This window comes from Sminthopsis crassicaudata, chromosome 1 (assembly GCF_048593235.1).
Source record: "Sminthopsis crassicaudata isolate SCR6 chromosome 1, ASM4859323v1, whole genome shotgun sequence".
NCBI classification, from domain to species: domain Eukaryota; kingdom Metazoa; phylum Chordata; class Mammalia; order Dasyuromorphia; family Dasyuridae; genus Sminthopsis; species Sminthopsis crassicaudata.
The window spans coordinates 471,801,645-471,817,410 of record NC_133617.1 but is presented as its reverse complement, the minus strand read 5'-3'; the positions used below and the strand labels follow the sequence as shown (position 1 = coordinate 471,817,410).

The following is a 15,766-nucleotide window of genomic DNA, read 5'->3' as shown; positions in this document are numbered from 1 at the left end:
TCAATTTACCTCTTTCTTTCTTTTTCCTCTTCTCTAAAATCCTAAACAAGATGATAATATTGGGGGGGAGTAAATATACATAAGATTGGGGAAGAGATTCATGGAATTCCTTTTTTTCTCCCCTTTGTCACTTTTCTTTTTCTTTTCTTTTTTTTTTGAATATATACACAAATACACATATGTATCAACAATCAAATCAAATCAACATGCATATAGCTCTAAATATATGTATTCTAGAAACTTCAACTCGAATCATTGTTTTATGTGGGACAGGGATGCTATGATTCTCTTCCTTAATCTTGACCGTGTTTATTTTATATCAAATTAGCAAATTTATGAAGCATCTGTCATGTATCAGGCACTGTGCTAAGTCTTGGGGATACAAAGAAAGATAGAAATAATCCCTTCTCAGATGAATACAGAGAGGCTTGGAGAGACATCAACTGATGTTGAGTGAAATGAGCAGAACTAGGAGATCATTATACACTTCAACAATGATAATGTATGAGAATATATTCTGATGGAAGTGGATATCTTATTTTTTATTTTATTTTTAATTTTAATTTTTTTAATTTTATAATTATAATTTTTTTTGACAGTATATATGCATGAGTATTTTTTTATAACATTATCCCTTGTATTCATTTTTCCAAATTTTCCCCTCCCTCCTTCAACTCCCTCCCCTAGATGACAGGCAATCCCATACATTTTACATGTGTTACAGTATAACCTAGATACAATATATGTGTGTAAATCCAATTTTCTTGTTGCACGTTAAGTATTAGATTCCAAAGGTATAAGTAACCTGGGTAGATAGACAGTAGTTCTAACAATTTACATTCACTTCCCAGTGTTCCTTCTCTGGGTGTAGTTGTTTCTGTCCATCATTGATCAACTGGAAGTGAGTTGAATCTTCTTTATGTTGAAGGGAAGTGGATATCTTCAACATAGAGAAGAGCTAATCCAATTCCAATTGATCAATGATGGACAGAATCAGCTACACCCAGATAAGGAACACTAGGAAATGAGTGTAAACTGTTAGCATTTTTTGTTTTTCTTCCCAGGTTATTTTTACCTTCTGAATCCAATTCTTCCTTTGCAACAACAACAACAAAATTCGGTTCTGCACATATATAGTGTACCTAGTTTATACTATAACATATTTAATATGTATGGGAATGCCTGCCATCTAGGGGAGAGGGTGTAGGGAAGGAGGGGAAAATGGAGGGAAGGAGGGGAAAATGGAGGGAAGGAGGGGAAAATTTGGAACAGAAGGGAGTACAAGGGATAATGTAAAAAATTACCTATGCATATGTACTGTCAAAAATGTTATAATTATAAAATTAATAATAATAAAAGAAATAGTCCCTGCTCTCAAGGAATTCACATTCTAATGAGGGAGACAACATGCAAATAATTATTTACAAAAGATAGATTGATAGATTGAAAGATGATTGACATAAACACACACATATATATTAAATTAGAAATAATCTAAGAGGAAAGGCAAAGGTATTCCTGGTGCCTGAGAAAGGCTTCTTATAGAAAACAAGATTTTAGCTGAGATCTGAAGGAAGTATGGAAGCCAGGAGGCAAAGAAAATGAGGAACAGACTTCTAAACATGGAAGTCACCCAGTGAAAATGTATGGCCTCAGGACATATGGATATATAGTATCAGATCTGTGACTTTGTTATGGACATCTTCTAGTAAGAAAAGTTCTCCTAATGCAGACAGGCAACTGTTCTGCACTTTATAGTTTTAAAGAGTGATTCAGAGAACTGATTTACCCATATTCGCACAGCTTGCAAACATAACAAGTGACATGAATCTATTTATTCTTGACTTCAGAGCCAGTTCTCTGATTACTACATTATGCTGCTTCTGATATCTATACTATATCATTTACTTTTTTATTATCAATGACCCATGAGCTACATCCCATAGACTGAATATACCTTTAAAAGGGGGGAAGAAATACCAAGTGAGGTGAATTGTAGATGTAGAAACCAGACGGATGTAATATCCAAGGTCAATTTTAGATGGATGTGTGACCTAAAAACTTATATAACGTCTCCCCTATCTTATTCCATACCACTATTCCCTATCAACATTTTCATTCCAGGTGAAATTGGATTAAAATGAAAGAGTAGTCTGAAGGAGAAAAGTAATCGTGGGCCTTAATGAATATGGGGGAAGGGCATGATATAATTCCACTTGCTTTGAAATCTCAACTGATGGCAGCCTGTATTTTTTTTCTATCTTTCTTGTGCACATTCATGAAAATATCTATCTTATTACCAGCTAGTAGAAGCTAACATCATTAGCTAGTCGATGGTCACTACAGATAAATGGAACCTGAATTCCCAAAACTTGACACCTGAGTATTTATCCTAATTTGTTATATTTAAGGAATACCTTGGGCAGAAGAAAAGAAGGAAGAACTGTCTGAAATTTGTTGGGCACATCATTCTCTGGTGTAGTGTACTGCATACGTGTGTGTTGTAGAGAGGAAAAAAGAGGGATAGAAATGTGGTTTTGCTCACAGTCAGAGGAAGGGGAATGTGTAATGCTGGTGGTACCCATGTTCAGGGATGCTTCTGGCTGGAAGCTGGTCTTGGCGCCATCTAGTGCCAACTGGAGACTCTGCAGCTGCAGCATGTTAAGGTGTCTCCTCTGGGGCTCTGTCACCCAAGCAGCATTCTCAGGACCCATACTGGAGATCTGCTCTGGAGACAGTTCCTGCAGGTTGGTAAAGAAGAAAAACAGCCTCTGTAACATGTCACCTAAAAAATTAAAAAAAAAAACAGAGGTCTTCATATGTGCAGAAATGTTTGTGGCAGCCCTTTTTGTAGTGGCAAGAAACTGGAAACTGAGTAGATGTCCATCAATTGGAGAATGGCTGAATAAATTGTGGTATATGAATATTATGGAATATTATTTTTCTGTAAGAAACGATCAGTAGGATGATTTCAGAGAGTCCTGGAGAGATTTACATGATTTACATTTACATGCTGAGTGAAATGAGCAGAACCAGAGATCATTGTACACGGCAACAAGAAGACTATACAACGATCAATTCTGATGGATATGATGAAGAGAAAGAACCATGGGAACGAAGTGTGGACCACAAGATAACATTCTCACTCTCTCTGTTGTTGTTTGCTTGCATTTTGTTTTTTCTCAGTTTTTTTCCCCCTTCTTGATCCAATTTTTCTTGTGCAGCAAGATAACTGTATAAGTATTTATACATATATTGGATTTAACATTTTTTTTTACATATTTGACATGTATTGGAGTACCTTTCATCTAGGAGAAGAGGTGGGGGAAAGGAGAGGATAATTTGGAACAGAAGGTTTTGCAAGGGTCAGTGTTGAAAAATTACCCATGCATATGTTTTGTAAATAAAAAGCTTTAATTAAAAAAAAAAAACTTTCAAGCTATATTGTTTTCTATCAATTGTTGTGTAGACCCTTTCAAATAACTTCCTTTCAACTTCCCCCTACTTTCTTTGCTCTACTGCATACTCAGTTTATGATTCTAAGGTGTGTTATTCCATATTGGGGCTCTCTATCAGGAATCCACAAACTTTTTTTTCCCTTTATTATAGCTTTATTTTTCAAAACATATGCTTTGGACAATTCTTCAACATTAGCCCTTGCAAAACTTTGTGTTCCAATTTCCTACTCCTTCCCTCACCCCTTCCCCTAGATGGTACATAGTCCAATATATGTTTTGTTTGTTTGTTTGTTTGTTTTTCTGAGGCAATTAGGGTTAAGTGATTTACCCAGGGTCACACAGCTAGGAAGTGCTATGCCTGAGATCAGATTTGAACTTAGATTCTTCTAAATTCAGGGCTGGTGCTCTATCCACTGTACCACCTAGCTGCCCCAGTCCAATATATGTTAAATCCAATTTTTGTATATATATATATATGTATATATATATATATATATATGTATATGTATGTATGTATATAATTATCTTGCCAGGTAAAAAGTAAATCAAGTAAAATCAAATCAAACCAGGAAAAAAAGAGAAGCAAAATAAAATGCAAGCAAACAACAAAAAGAGTGAAAATACTATGTTGTGAACCACACTCAGTTCCCACAGTCTCTCTCTATATGTAGATGGAGGAGTTCATGAACTTAAAAAAAATTTAATAATTGTATTCAATATAACTTGTTTCCTTAATAAGCCTATGCATTTTATTTTATTCATTTAATTACATTATCCTGAGAAGGAATTTATTGGCTCCAGGTCACAAAAAAAGGTAAAGAACTCCTGTTCTACATAATCTCAGCAGCTTTTGATCAAGGAGTTAAACTCAAGAAATATTTATTAGAGGAAAAAAAATTAGAATACAAGATTTTATAAGGGTAAATGTTGAAAATTATCTATATATATTTTGAAAATAAAAAGCTTTAATTAAAAAATACATCATAACTAATGACTCATAGTAGTATTTTTTTATTTGTATAAATTCTTTGAGAGATTGATCTATCTATCTCTATATATATATATCAAGATGTATATTTGATTTGATGAAATATAAGAAAGAAACAAGAAAAAGAGGCTTTTCTTTATAGCAGATTCCATTTTCATGGTTCCACAAATGATGACAAGAGTAGTGGAATATAACATCCTACTATTTGTTGCCAAGCTTTGACTTGGCATAACAAAATGTAATCTTAAAAGTTGTAGTCCAACAAAGTATCTCCTATGCAAATATTGCCAGATGCATTGATAATGATAACATTGCTCAATAATCTTCTGATTATCATATCAAACAGGACATAAAATAGGGAGTTCACCACAAGTATTAAGGAGAACATCCTTTACATTTGAGTGGAGAAAGGATTTACTACAAATGATAAGATTCTCCAGATTCTAGGTTGATTTTTTTTCAGACATTGAGCTAGTTGCAGAGTCCTAAAGTATCATAAAATCATCTGAATGAAATCCATGACTATTTGAAAGAAGCTGGCTCAGACATTCACATAGAAAATATGTGAAGCACAAAAAAAGAGTTGATTATGCACAGATATTGTTCAGATTATGACATCCAATTGGGCAGGATAGGTCATTAATACCTATGTCTTGTATAGGCACTAGAGATAAACAAGAATTGGGCCCAGAACTGAAGTGGAAGAAAAAAATAAGCTGAATTACATTTGGGGAACTGTATGATGCTTTTAAGGCTATCAAATTGTGCCCTGATATAAAAAAAATCATATTTTTAACACTGACATTCCCTCAAATATGTTATAGCTACAAATTATGGGACACTATGATCTTAGAAGATTAAGAATCAGAATTGACCCAAAAAGCAACAGAAAGATACATGTTGGGTGTTGATAGCCTGCAGCATATTCCCAATGATGGTTTGGGTATAAAAAGTGGTAGAAGATATTATAGACACACCTTTGCCCAGAAAATGTGGTGAATTGAGACCTGGGAGATAAGGAAGTGATCTGAGTATTGCTGTGGTGACTGCAAGATATTAAAAAGACCTAGAGGAAAGTTTTTAGCATTTGAAGGAGATTCTTCATGGGAGATCTAAGATAGGATATAGACCAAAAGAGGTATGGAGAGTTTATGATCCATATCAGAGGAGGGAGAACCCTTAATGATGAGAACATATGTCGTCAAAGGATCAAAATATAATTTTTCTTATAACATTTTGTACCATTCTATTGTACTGAACATATTGAATTCTATACTAGAGTTATTTTTGTAATTTTCTTCTCTCCCTACTCCCAACAGATTATAAACTCTTTGAGGGACAATACCAAGATGGTTTTTTTTTTCTTTGTATCTATCTCAAAATCTTGTACAATATGTTTTGCATATAGGTGATTCCAGAAAGTGTTTCTTGCTTTTGTTGACTCGCCCTTCTACTTTTTAAAGACTAATGGTTAAGAGTGAAAATGACAATGCCTAGTAATATAACATAATGAGAATTTGTTCAAGGGAGCTGTGCAGAACTGGTAGACAATCTTTTTGGAGGGCAATGAGACTGTATGTGATAGTGGACAATGATGACTATCAAATGATGAAATTGTGCTTTTGAACTAAACTTGAATTGTGACTTTGCCATTTACTACCTATTTGAGTATGGACAAGTAATTTAACTTTTCTTTCTTTTTCCTCATCTTTAAAATAAAAGAATTGGATCAGATGATCTCTAAGGTCTCTTCCAGCTCTAGATCCTCAATCCAATGATCAGCTTTATTAACCACTGCTTTTATTTATCCATAATTGCATTCCTATACTAACAGTTTATTTCTCTCTCTGTTTCTCTCTGTCTGTCTCTCTCTTACACAAACACACACACACACACACACACACAAGAAACAGGACAGTTGCTTTAAAAACAAATTCATAACTCAAGATGATGAGGATGATATCACGGGACTCTATTAGAAGAATTCACACAATAATGTAGATTCCTTACAACTTAGGATCCTATTACTCATCACTCTCTTGTATGAAGAAAAATGGCTTTAGCACATATTCGTCCTTTAGTACTTACTTTGAAAATCTTCTCAGGAATGCATTTTATGGCTGATGGCTGGAAATAAGGCATTAAGTCCTTATTAAGCATCCTTAATTCTTCCTTTGTTAATCCAGCTAGGGAAGAAAAAAAAATGTAGATGGCTTGTTCCCTCATGAACACCTAGTTTTTTGTTTTTTTTTCCAAAGTACAGTGCAACCTAGAGATCCAATTTTCCCACACAATAATCATTCCTTAAAAGATTCTTAGATATTATACTAGGAAAACATTACACTAGAAAACAATTCTTTGCAACAATTCATCAAAAAGAAAGAACACATTGTAAGCCTCAATCATTTCACTTATGTACTGCCTATGTCACATGCAAGAAGCCACATGCTTATTAATATACTAATGATTAAAATAATGTGGTTTTCTGCATTAAATCACAAAATATTTATATACACACACACGTGTGTGTTCAAATTCAATTCAAATTCAGCCTCAGATAGTGATTAGCTGTGTGATTCTGGACAAATTACTTAACCTTTGGTTGCTTCAGTTTCCTCCTTTGTAAAATGGGAACAATTATAGCACCAACCTCTCATGTTGTAAAAATCAAATACAATAATATTTGTAAAGCACTTAGAACATTGCTTAGAACAGTAGATACCATATAAATGTTAGCTATTGTTAATATTGTTCTAATATATATTATAGTTAATAATAAAATGGTAACTAGGTTATTGGATACAGTTATTGGATACAGTACCAGGTCTGGAGTCAAGAATACTCATCCTTCTGAGTTCAAATCCAGTCTCAAACACTTAATAGCTATATGATTCTGAGAAAATCATTTAACTCTGCTTGCCTCATTTTCTTCATCTCTAAAAAAAGCTAGAGAAGGAAATGGCAAACTACTCCAGTGTCTTTGCAGAGAAAATCCCCAAATTGGGACTGCTAGATGGTGTGGTGGATAGAACACCAGCCTTGGAGTCAGGAGAACCAGAGTTCAAATCTGGCTTCAGACACTTAATACTTCCTAGCTGTATATCCCTGGGCAAGGCATTTAATCCCAATTGTTTCATTAAAAACAAAATAAAAGAAAAGAAAGAAAGCCTCAAAATGGGGTTGCAAAGAGTCAGACACAAAAAAGAACTGAACAATAATCAATATTAGAATTAGAGAATAAAAATACATTAGAATAAATGTACAAATATTTGTGTATATATAAAATATATACATACATGTGATATATATGTATATGTATATATATATGTACATACATACACATTTATAGGATTTGATCTGTGATTTCACAACTATAAGAAACTCTTGAGATATCAATTCCCTTTTCCAAAGCAGAGGAGGTATTTTGAAGTTACGAAGTATCCAGGGTCACACAACTAATCTGTGTCTGAAGCCAGATTTGAACTCAGGTCTCCTGAACTCCAAGCTGGAAGATTCACTGTACTACCTAGCTAATGTTTATGGGCACAGGAGTTAATTTCATTCATTTAGCTACAATTTGGATCTGAAATACAGTGGATTTTCTTGGTCTAATTAATACATGCTTTAGAGAAAAAGTATAGCTGAAGGCTATGTGTGTGCTAGCAAACTGTTCTACAATAAGATTCTATTTTTATTTTTATATCCAATTATGATGTTGGGATGGGATGGAATGGAGAAATGGCAAGGCAAAGCTTGGATCAGAACATCTATTACCTGCAATTGTGCCCAGCTCCCATATCACTGAACTGCTCCATTCTGTAGGATCCCCAAACACAGCCTCTGCCTTCCTCTTGAATGCTCCCAGGATGGGAGTACTGCAGAGCAGAGTACCAATTCTAGCAGCAACAGTGCTAGGAAAAGGAAGAAGTTAAAGTTACTGTGCTGTACCCTGAACAAAAATACTTCAAATGTGATCTCACTTCTCAAGATGGATTTAGCCAAACCCCATTCCTTGACTCAGCCTGAGAGATGGAAGTTGATCAAGAAGTCAGAAATAGCAAGGTGATGATTTTATGTCTTTGATTTTGAATTTTCTTTATCAATTGGAAGAAGACAATTCCAGAGGTTATGTGTCTGGAACTAATAAGACTTTCACAAATTTCTTGACAAAAAACAAAAAAACAAAATATAACTCCAGATAGAAGAGTATATAGCTACATATATTAAGAATTTCACTAGGAGGGACAGCTAGATGCTGGCCCTGAAGTCAGGAGGATCTGAGTTCAAATCCAACTCAGACATTTAGCACTTTCCAGCTGTAACTTAACCCCAATTACCTCACCACATCCCTGAAAAAAGAACAAATTCCATTAGGGGATGTTGAAAACTATCTTTACAAGTAATTGGAAAAATAATATTTAATAATAATAGTATCTAATAGTATAATATTTAAATTTATTTCAATTAAATAATTATGTGATTTAATTAATATTTAATTTCAATTAACAATGATTTAATAGTATTTAATCCTAATAAACTACTATTTAATAAAATGCTATAAAGTGAAAAAAAAAAAAAAAAAGAATCTCACTAGGGATAGGGAATGGCCCTTGGATTTCATCAGAAGGAACTTCCCAGGTAAGGAAACTCCCTCTACCAAGACAGGTAGGAAGTTCCTCTACAATTTATAGTCTTAGAGAGCAGAGGTCATCATGGGCTTAAGTGACTCATCCAGGATCCCAAAGACAGTATATATCAGAGGCAAGACTTAAACTAAGGACTCCCTGGTTTCAAGGTCTCTATAGTCTACTTCTTGAGAATTTATTATACTCATGAATTTCATGGAATTATAAATATATAATTCTCAAAGAAATACAGATTAAGAATCCAAAGTATTGGGGGAATAGATTATTTTCTTCATTCATTCAAGAAATATAAATTAGGCACTTACTGTATATAAGAACTGTGCTATGGACAACTGCATAACACACTGTGTAGAGCACCTTGCCTAGAATCAGTACATTTTATATACTAGTTAACTGTGTGACTCTGGGCAAATCACTTAACACTAGTTGCCTCAATTTCCTCATCTGTAAAATGAGTTGGAGAAGAAAATGGCAAACTCCTTTCAATATGTTTGTCAAAAAAAAAAAAACAAAACAAAACCAAAAACCCAACCCAAATGGGGTCACAAAAAATTGGAAGTGACTGAAATGACTCAATAACAACAAAAGAGCTGTGTTAGGCTCCAGGAGAAATAGAAAATTTAGATAAAACATGCTTCCCATCTTCATGAATCTTACTGACTGGGAGGAAGGTAAGATACAAATAACAGATTACAAACATAAAGACAAAATTTCACCTTAAGTGCATTAAAAATACACAGATGAGATCTGAGGAGGAAAAGATTTTTAATGACTGGGAGAGAAAGAGAGAAGAGAGAAATCAGAGAAAGCTTAATAGGAGAAATGGTATTTGAGTAATATTCAATTAAAAGGGGGAAGGTAAGAAAGTACATTTATTTGAGGGATAGAGAGAGTTCTGATATGGCTAGGACATAGCTTATTTGGAGGCCAACAATATACAATAAGGCTAGAAAGATAGTTTAGATAAAAACAAATTGGGAAGGATCGCAAATGCCTGGCCAAAGAGTTTGAGTTTTACTTATTTGGTGACAAGAAACAACAGAAGAAAGCTGAACCAAGAAGTAATAAAACCAGTTCATAAAAATAATGTCCATAGCCCACTTGTCACAATGTGCTACCTATTTATTGAAAAAATGGCACAGAATCTTGAGAATAAGTAATGAAATATAATTCCCTCTTCTCTTTAGAGAGGTGAAGAACTATGGATATGGAAAGCATCATATGTTGTTAGACTCGGTTGCTTTGTGAGTAATTTTGTTGAACTTTTTCTTATTAAATAGAAGGGTTCAAGTACAGAGTAAGGGGAGGAATATTTTAGGAAATGACTAGTATAAAAACAAAAAAATTAATAAAACTAAAAGTCAATTAAAACAAAAGGTGTTATATAAGAACAATTACTATATGATTATATTGTTGTGTTACTATGACAAATCTCTCATTGGCATATTTAAATGAATGTTGTTCTTCAAAATATTAGAATAAGTATGTGGTATTCCAAAGTGATATTATGAAGAGCATAATATTCAACTCAATTCTTAAGTTGTGGAACTTTTTTGTGGAATCTTTTTTAAATAATAGGTTTTTATTTTCAAAATATGTGCAAAGGTAGCTTTCAACATTCACCCTTGCAAAATCTTGTATTCCAATTTTTTTCCTTCCTTTCCCCCAACCATCTTCCCTAGATAGCAAGTAATCCAATGTATGTTAAACATGTGCAATTCTTCTATACATATTTTTACAATTATCATGCTGCACAAAAAAAAAAAAATCAGATCAAAAAGGAAAAAAAAAGAAAGAAAAAAAAAAGCAAACAACAACAATAAGGGTGAAAATATTATGTTGAGACCCACATTCAGTTCCCACAGTCCTCTCTCTGGGTGCAGATGGCTCTTTCCATCACAAGTCTATTGGAACTGGTCTAAAATCACCTTACTGTTGAAAAGAGCAATGTCCATCAGAATTGACTATCACATAATCTTGCCTTTGCTGTGTACAGTGTTCTCTCGGTTCTACTCACTTCACTTAGCATCAGTTTATGTAAGTCTCGTGTAATATTTTTAAAAATCAGTTTTACTACTTTATAATCAAACTTCAAGAACTAACCAAAAAATGATGGGGCCTTCAAGGAAGTACCTGAAATAGTTATGATTCTTTGTGCACTGAAATTAATCCAAATGAAAAAGCACTAAGTTTAGTTGTTTGTAGTGAGGTTCAATGTTAAGTTTTTAATACAATTTTAAAAATTTAGAAAAAGCATATAATTTACATATCAGTAAGTATTTTGCAGCAGAGGAAAAATATTAAGTAGATCTCAGATTCATATTCCATTGAGCTGGTTGGCTAGGCCATTATTTCACCCATCTGCCTGCTCTTTCCCATCTGGACCAGCACTCTCATTATCATACTTTCTAGAGTCTAGAACTCACTCCTTGTGAAAATTAACCCAGCTATTTTTGGAGCTCTTTAGGGCCTAACCAGTTGATTAATGACACTGTGTGTATACAAACTAATTCATTTAGTCTACTAAATAAACTATACATACAGGCTATCTCACTGCCTGCCTGGCACTGATTTATATCCTTCTTTCTCTTCTTTCTCCTTCCCAGAACAAAACTGTTCCCAAAACTCTTTTTTTATATGCTATCTTTCCCTATTAGAATGCAAGCTCTTTGGTGGCAGGAACTATTTCTATTTTAATATCTCTTTCTGCACAGCTTAAAATGGTACCTGGAAAATATAAGTACTTTTTAAAAAATGCATTTCCATTCATTCATTCATTTAAATATTGGCGATAATTTTTATAAACCTCAGAGACAGAATTTTATATTCAATGACATCTGGAAGACTTGATTCACTTGAGGATATTATCATTTATATCATTTCTTACCTAAATTCTGAGATACTTATCAAAGGAACTTCATTAATGTTGATGGCACACAAGTTTGTACCAAGTCCTACTAAATCAAAACTCTTTAATTCCTGTATTTGATGGCCTGAGTCTTCTAGAAATCCTCGAAGAATAGCACTAGCCTGTAACAACAACAACAACAAAAAATTAGAGAAAAAGTAAAATAAACATTAAGGCATGAGTGGAGAATGACAGAAAAATGAACTTGTTCCAGGAACACTATTCAGATTATTTTTAAAAGAGAAAACAAGTTTATTATATTTTGAGTCAACATGAAAGCTACTAAATACATGTAATTTTATTTTATTGGCAATTAGGATTAAGTGACTTGCCCAGAGTCATACAGTTAATAAGTATTAAGTGTCAGAGGTCAGATTTGAACACTGGTGCTCTATTCACTGCACCAACTAAAGTAAAAGACTTAGATGAGGAAGGAACCTCAAAGATTATCCACTTCAATCTTATTTTATACATGAGGAAACCAAGGTTCATAAAGGTTACTCAATTTATCTATGATCACAGCTAAAGAGAGAGTGCCAGGATTAGCAACTTCAACACTTTCCAATTCTTGCTACCACCCACAAAAAAGCTGTTATAGATTTTTCCTTCTGGGACTGGCTGAACAGGTGATGTTATATAAGTGTGATGAAATTTTAATGTTCTATAAGAAATGATGAAAGGGATAGCTTCAGAAAAACTTGAGAAAACTTGTATGAATTTATAGAAAGCAAAGTAAGTGGAACCAGGGGCATAATGTATACAGTAAAAGCATATTATAGAAATAATTAACTTCAAAAGACTTAATAATTCTGATCAAGACAATGACCAACCACAAATCCAAAAGGCTCAAAATAAAGCATGGTATTCGCTTCCAGAGAGAGATGATGGACTCAGAGTACAGACTGAAGCATATTATCTTCTTTTTTTCTTTTTTTTTGGCTAATGTGGCAAATTGTTTTATATGATCATATATGTTTGTAGTGGGTTTTATTGTCTTTTCTTCTTAATCTTCTCAATAGGAAGGGAAAAGGAAGAGAATTTAGAGCTGAAAATAAAACAAAATTGAATTTAAAAAATAGAAATTTATAGTCATTGTAGCTTCTTCTTGTATTTTTGAGCATATTTGCTATTATGTTTTCTTATGGACTACATGATCAGAGTTAAAATGCAAATCAAGCATTCCTTCTATTTTCTATAAATAATAAATAGAAATACCCCTCCCTTGGTCTTTTTATTGCAACTAAGAAAAGTACTATCAAAACACTAATTAGTTAATTAAAAATCATGAATTGACACCTAACCATTTCATACATGAATTACCCAGAATCCAATTTGCTTTTTACAAAAACTGCATAATTTTGGCGTCAATGTCCCTGTCTGTCCTAGAATGGAATTCAAGAAGGGTTGACAAAGATTCTTCCCCTTCCTATTCCTAACCTCCTAAGACAGGACTTGATAGTGTAGCTCCATTATTTCCTTGTTAATAATTCAGGTTCCCAGAATACCAGGCATACCTGTAATTAAAAGTGAATACAAACAATACATTTCAAAGTTAAAATATTTTCTTGCTAGGCAGTATTAAATTGTTCTTGACGCTAATGTCTATAAGAATGAAGCCCAGCATGAGAGATAAATCAGAATGTATTCCCTTGTGTGACTTCTCAGCCTTTTCCTAATGATTCCAAGGCAATTAATGCTATCACCTTCAAAGCAATACTGAGGGCCAAGAAGTGAATAATTATAAGATTTCCATCACTCTGTTCATAACTGCACTCTTTTTTTTCTTTCTTTCTTTTTTTTTTTTACCACTTCTTTCTTGTAATGGTTCTTTGGCTGAAGTATCCATTAATACACTTTCAGGAAAGCTGACAGTTCCTATAACAGCATGCATTTAAGTAATGTCACATAACCACAGAATTTACTCTTGCAAGGAACAAAATCTCTCTGAACAATCCCTTCATTTTATAGACAAAGAAACAGAAGTTGAAAATTTGCCCAAGGTCAAAATGGCAGATGATGGTAGTGCTGGCACTAGAATTCAGAATGAATAGTTAAGAAAGGAAGCTGTCCGATGGCAGACTACTCCCCCATTTTCCTTTGCTGGCCTTGCTGGTTGAATGTATGTCTTATCCCACTGCTTCTGGGCATAAAAATTCCTAGTGTGGAATTAATTCCTAGTGCTCAGAGTAGTGTTCTAGGTCACAGGTGTTGGGGCTGCAATATTTCCTAGTACTCCTAGTAAATATTTAATGAAATAAATAAAAATATAATAGAACATAGATAATGTTAATACCTGGTTTTCTAAGTCAATAAGCAACCAACAGAAATTTTTATGTATAAATAAATGGCTTAGTGGCCCCATTTCTATTTCAGTTTGACTACACTGCTCTAGATAGCACACCTTGCTAACTCAAGTATTAAGCAGCAGAGATCATTTACATCATTTCCTCATTCTGTTACACATCTTCTCTTATACCCAACAGTGTGCATCTGAAAAATACAGGCTGAGACCGTGGAATAGAATAAAGCTGACTATCTCATTAGGAGACTGAGCCAATGCTTTGGCAGAGCTTAAAAAAGCACAACAAAGCAACCAAATTAATCATAGAGTACACATTACTATCAAAAGTGACTAACTCCTACTACCTTCCAAAGTTCATTAAACGTTTCCTAAAACTAGAAAGGAATAGAAAACATCAGAGGAAATATTGGGAGACTCAAATTTTAGTCTTAGTTCTGTTGCTGTGTTGGATAAATCGTTTTATTCTTCAGGGCCTTGTTTTTTTGTTTTTTTTTTTCATCTATAACATAAGGAGGTTAGATTACGAGTCTATATTCCCACTTCTTAAATTGTGGTTCATGAACTCATACGGAATCTCATCACTAAACGTGGGGGTTGCAAAATTATGATTTATTATCAGTAAATGCTTGATTTGCATAACTATTTTATATACCTATTATACCTGGGGCCATGTAAGAATTTCTCCAGAGAAAAAGGATTGTAACTGGAAAAAGTTTAAGAAGCCTTGATCTATGTCACATAAATTCCACTGAACAGGTGTTGGTATACTTTGATATCCCTTTATCTTCTCTCTCCATCTTCAACTGACACAATTTATAGACACTTTTGCATGAGGAATCATAACATCTCAATTACTCTGTTTGTTCTAATTTCAGACTGGCATAATGGGTGCTAGACTGGGTTTGAATTTTGCCTCAGATATTTGCCCACTCCTCTGCAAAATGGTATAATAATAGCACCTAAGCTACAGGGTTGTTTTAAAAGTCTGATGAGAGAATAAATATGAAACCTATGTAAATTTTGAAGAATTTACCATTAGTTGCTTATCCTTAAAGGTTTTCTTGCTTTTGTTTGATGATTTTAGTCATGTCTGACTCTTCCTGACACTAGCTGGAGTTTTTTTGGCAAAGATACAGGAGTAGTTTATCATTTCCTTTTCTAGCTCATTTTCAGATGAGGAAACTGAGGCAAACAGGATTAAGTGATTGCCCAGGATCATGCAGCTAGTAAGTGTCTGAGACTGAATTTGAACTCAGCTCTTCTGGACTCCTGGTCTGTTTCTCTATCCACTGTACCACCTATCTGACACCATTATTATTTTATTTTTTCCTTACTATATTGGGATGTTTGGGTCTTCCCTAGTTGTATGCAAGTTGTGAAAAATCTTTTTTCCTGGACAGAAGGATCTTGTATATGTTAAGTTCAAATGTAATCCTTCTAAGTGCTAATTTTCAGGAGACAAGA

The 15,766-nt window shown here is 33.7% G+C and overlaps 1 protein-coding gene across 1 annotated transcript in view; it reads right to left on the bottom strand.

The window, feature by feature from the left end:
• Positions 1–15,766, bottom strand: part of OTOA (otoancorin) — an 85,125-nt gene that overhangs the window by 15,221 nt on the left and 54,138 nt on the right. Inside the window, exons 25-28 of the mRNA XM_074281042.1 lie at positions 11,980–12,122; positions 8,221–8,357; positions 6,535–6,632; positions 2,546–2,741 (exon numbers count right to left, since the gene is read on the bottom strand). Of these exons, the coding sequence (XP_074137143.1) occupies positions 2,546–2,741; positions 6,535–6,632; positions 8,221–8,357; positions 11,980–12,122 (574 nt within the window). The remainder of the gene's footprint in view (positions 1–2,545; positions 2,742–6,534; positions 6,633–8,220; positions 8,358–11,979; positions 12,123–15,766) is intronic.